The 4,913-nt window shown below is 35.8% G+C and overlaps 1 protein-coding gene across 1 annotated transcript in view; it reads left to right on the top strand.

Moving 5' to 3' along the window:
* The window catches only part of LOC107669260 (immunoglobulin-like domain-containing receptor 1), a 49,155-nt gene that overhangs the window by 39,557 nt on the left and 4,685 nt on the right, over positions 1-4,913 (top strand). Inside the window, exon 6 of the mRNA XM_016461442.1 lies at positions 4,465-4,473. Coding sequence (XP_016316928.1) covers positions 4,465-4,473 — 9 coding nt within the window. The remainder of the gene's footprint in view (positions 1-4,464; positions 4,474-4,913) is intronic.

The raw sequence follows: 4,913 nt of genomic DNA on the forward strand, positions 1-4,913 counted from the left end.
CTCCTAAAAAGAAAAGTAAGCATAGAGCCATGTGTATCAGTATATTAGATCCTGCATGAGGTCTTAAAGAGACAGCAGCCTAAATGAACCTGCTGCTGTCTTTCATTATACAGTGAAGACTATCCAGTATTATTTTACAGTTGAATAGATTATAGTTAGACCTAACTGAAAACATTTATTGTTATTGTTTTTGTTTGTGCTATTGATTGTCATTAATTTATTTGTTCTTTTTTTATTATTTACTATTTACTTGTCTTTTTTAGTTAAATTCAATTCTGAGTGCACATGATTCTTGGGTGGGGAGGGGAGGGGGCATGGTCCATGAGAAATAGTCCTGCCACCACAGCTGGAAAACTAGAGGAAACACTGCATACATTTAATAAAATTAGAAAAATGCATTTACAAATGTAAAAAGAAAATGCCCCTGAAATCACTTTGAGTCAAATGTCAGCTCGTATTAGGAAGGCAATTCTGAGTGCACGTGATTCTTGGGTGGGGAGGGGGCGTAGTCCATGAGAATTAGTCCTGCCACCACAGCTGGAAAAAAATCCTAGGAAACACTGCATACATTTAATAAAATTAGAAAAATGCATTTACAAAGGTAAAAAGAAAATGACCCTGAAATCACTTGGAGTCAAATGTTTCATTGACTCATTTGAGTCAGAATTTTTTATTATTGATTAGAAGTTGCTCCTAATTTCTTTTAATTAGGAGGACAAGCGCTCCTAATTACAAGAAGAAAAACACTGCTCTTAAACTGGGTGTGTGACTACTTTAGTACTGTACATTTAGTTCTGGAACTAAAGCGCTGCGAAAGGCCCTAATGACGTTAAGAACCTACAAACACAGACTGCACAGACTGGGGCTAAATACACAGGATAATTGGGAAGACACAGGTGTATGGGATGACTAATTAAACTAAACGAGGACAGGAACAAGACCAAATAAGGGAACAGAAACAGGGGCAAAACATGACACAGACAGTCCATGATCCACACTGCTCTTAAACTGGGTGTGTGACGGGTTTGGCTGTGGAACAGGGCTTGGCCGAGGAACAAATTTTTTTTGCTTTAACCCCGTAATTTTCGCACATCAGGGAGCCGCTATCAATATGCGGGGTATGAAATTGCATTTGAATGAGCGCTCGCTGTTCACTTTCACTTTCGATTTTGCAATCACGCACACTCTGCGTAAAGGGCGCACATCTTACAGTGCGTGCATAATTATTAGGCACGTTGATATTCTGATCATATTTTTTTCCAAGCACATTTTACCCCCCAACATATATTCTACTCACTATAAGCAACTTTGCAAGTACATCAACTTATTCTACCAACCCTAACCTTAACTAAGCCTACTAATTAGTTGACATGTAGTTGCAAAGTTGCTTATAGTCAATAGACTAAAGGGGACCATCAAAATAAAATGTTATCTAATAAAAAAACACGTTGCATTTTTTCGTTTGAAAGTATTACAACTGATCTTAAACTAGCTCACAGCAAAATTAAAATTAACCTCACAGGAAACACTCAAAAACACTCAACCACTCCTAACCTCTCACAAGATGTAGTAAGATACTGTGCAGATCTTAAATAAACAATGTCAAGATATGAGACTTATAGTCCATTACAAATTAAGTGGATTTAACAGGGTGCTCTTTGTGTGTTATAAATGATCATTCTCTTAATTTTTAATTTTTTTTTTTATAATGCATTCATTATAATGCCTTAAGAATACCCTTACAATGTATTATAAATACAGGCTTCATAGAAAGTGTTACCAAAATTTGATTTTAAATGTCTCTTGAATTGTGACGTTTGATGTTTTCAACAGACAATAATTAACCTCAGAACCATATTTAATGTCATCTGGGTCATATATATATATATATATACAGGGTTCCCACGCTTCTTGAAAGTACTTGAAAGTACTTGAATTTCAGACATATGGACAAAAACAGCTTAGTGAAAAGCGTTTACAGTTTAAAAGCAAATAGAAAGTCCTATTTTTTAATTTATTTTCTTTATATTGTTTTGCAGATTTGCACATGTACAAGGTTTAAAATGTTCATGGAATATTTTCAAAAAATATTGACGTTTTGAGCAGCTGCATTCCTCTAGGTCAAAGATGAAAAAATGGGATTTACAATAAAAAGTCATTTACAAAATTATTTTGACTTGAGTTTATTTATTAATGAGTAATGTCTCCTCATTACTATACTATAGAAAAGAACTACAGCAAAAACCAGTTTGATGCATATTTTATCAATATTTTAGAAATTGAATTTGAATTTTACCAGTACTGACTTCAATGGATTTCATTAAATTCCTTTGAACACAACTGCTCAAAATAGCCTAAATTTATGAAACCTACACATTCAAAACATTATTACTCTGAAATTTTTAATATAAATGTTAAGTGTAAGTGAACTGTTAAGTAATTAAGGTCTTTCATGACACTACATATGCTGGGGTGTGAATTTGATAGTATATACTCTCACACACGTACATTCTCCTTTCACATACATATATTTTTGCTTTCACACACTTACATTCTCCTTACACATGCATACATTTCTACTCTCACGCACACATACATTCTCCTTTCAAATACATATATTTTTGCTTTCACACACATACATTCTCCTTTCACATGATACATTCTCCTTTCATATATATATATATATATATATATAGAATGTATGTATGTCTGAAGAAAATATGTGTATGTAAGAGAAGAATGTATGTATGTGTGAGAGAGAGTATAGTGGAAACGGAAGGAGTAGCTATAGTGGAAACGGAAGGCAGGTCAGGCACGATCAGGGTCACCAGGACAGGTCCTGATCAGTATGGCTGAGGTAGATGAGGCGGCTGCAGAAGTATTTCAGCAAGCTATGTGGGTTTAAAAAATAAATAAATATTATCATCGTGAAAAGGTTGTATGGCCTCATCCCTTGATTGAGTTGTGATTGAAGACGTGGGCTCAGCCTCAGTCGTGTTGCCAGATACACGTATTATAAGCATCTATGGATTTTTTTTTCACTTAATTTAGGAAGTGAATAAGAAGTAATGGATACCAAAAAAAGGTAGAGATGTATGTATGTGAAAGGAGAATGTACTGTATGTGCGTGAAAGCAGAAATGAATGTATGTGTGTGAGAGAGAGTAGAAATGCATGTATGTGAATGGAGAATGTAAGTGTGTGAGAGTGCCAGAATGAATTATGGCTTATACGGCCCCTCATAAGAAAACATACATTATCATACAAGCATGAATGTATGTATGTGTGAGAGAGAGTATAGTGGAAACGGAAGGAGTAGCTATAGTGGAAACGGAAGGCAGGTCAGGCACGATCAGGGTCACCAGGACAGGTCCTGATCAGTATGGCTGAGGTAGATGAGGCGGCTGCAGAAGTATTTCAGCAAGCTATGTGGGTTTAAAAATAAATAAATAAATAAATAAATATCATTGTGAAAAGGTTACATGGCCTCGTACCTTGAGTGAGTTGTGATTGAGGACGCGGGCTCAGCCTCAGTCGTGTTGCCAGATACACGTATTATAAGCGTCTATGGAATTTTTTTTGTCACTTAATTTAGGAAGTGAATAAAGTGGGAGGTTGCAAGTTAGGGACAGCGATATCTTTATATTATTTCCATAACTCAAGATTTGGACTCATTGCGGTTTCCATGTATGTGAAAGGAGAATGTAAGTGTGTGAAAGTAGAAATGCATGTGTGTGAAAGGAAAATATATGTGTGAGAGAACAAATGCATGTATGTGAAAGGAAAATATATGTGTGTGAGAGACCAAATGCATGTATGTGAAAGGAGAATGTATGTGTGTGAAAGCAAAATATATGTATGTGAAAGGAGAATGTAAGTGTGTGAGAGTGCCAGAATGAATTATGGCTTGTATGGCCCCTCATACGTTTCTTCTACAAAATGGTTTGTGCATATAGTAGATTATTTGTTTTCCACATTCTTGATTGTAAGCTTTGGATTTAAGTCCTAAAAATCCAAGAGAATGTATTCCTGTCTGGGTTAATCTTGCCTGAGGTATATGTACGTTATCCTGTCTGCGCTTATAAGCGTGATGGAGACTGTTATGGCTTCTTCACATCAAAGCAGATTAGCTAGTCACTGCAGCTGTAGCACGTATAGGAAGTGATATCTTATCAGTCTTATCCTTAATGCGCGGCATAAACAGTCTCCTAACTTGACATCTTTATGATGCCTTGTCTCGGTTTAGCATACCTGCTCTTTATCTTGGATTTATATATTGCTGTGGAGTAACGAAATACATAAAGATAGGCAAGTTAGGGACAGCGATATCTTTATATATTTCCATAACTTAAGATTTGGACTCATTGCGGTTTATTTATTTTTGGATTATTTTGTTTGTTTTTCAATACCTGGCAACGCCGGCATTTAAACTGACAGTAATCAAAAACGACCTGGTTAAAAACAGTGTGGGCAGGTTATTCCTGACGGGATGCAATTTGGTAACACAAACGTAATGATCATCATGATATATGATCTGTAAGACAGATGCACTGAAGACGGACACAAAGAGGAGAGAATAGTCGCAAGCAGAGAAAATACTGTACCAGAGAGAACAAATTCATTGTTTGCCATGCTCAAAATACTGAAAGAAAACCATAATTATGGAATTAGGGTGGGGGTTAACATGGATATATTTCTGAGGAGAACTGACTGTCTTCAGAAAAGTTTCGATGGCATTTTCTTTTTCCTTTTACCTTCATTAAATACATATTAAAGGAGTGTTAATAAGTGCAGCGCTGCGTACAGCAATAACTCAGGAAACGCTGCTAGTGTTCTATAAGCACCACCTGCTGTCAGAGATTGAATTTGCATTTTCATCAGAATCAGAAAGAGCTTTATTGCCAAGTGTGTTTA

This window comes from Sinocyclocheilus anshuiensis, unplaced genomic scaffold (genome assembly GCF_001515605.1).
Source record: "Sinocyclocheilus anshuiensis isolate Anshui unplaced genomic scaffold, SAMN03320099.WGS_v1.1 scaffold596, whole genome shotgun sequence".
In the NCBI taxonomy this organism is placed as follows: Eukaryota; Metazoa; Chordata; class Actinopteri; order Cypriniformes; family Cyprinidae; genus Sinocyclocheilus; species Sinocyclocheilus anshuiensis.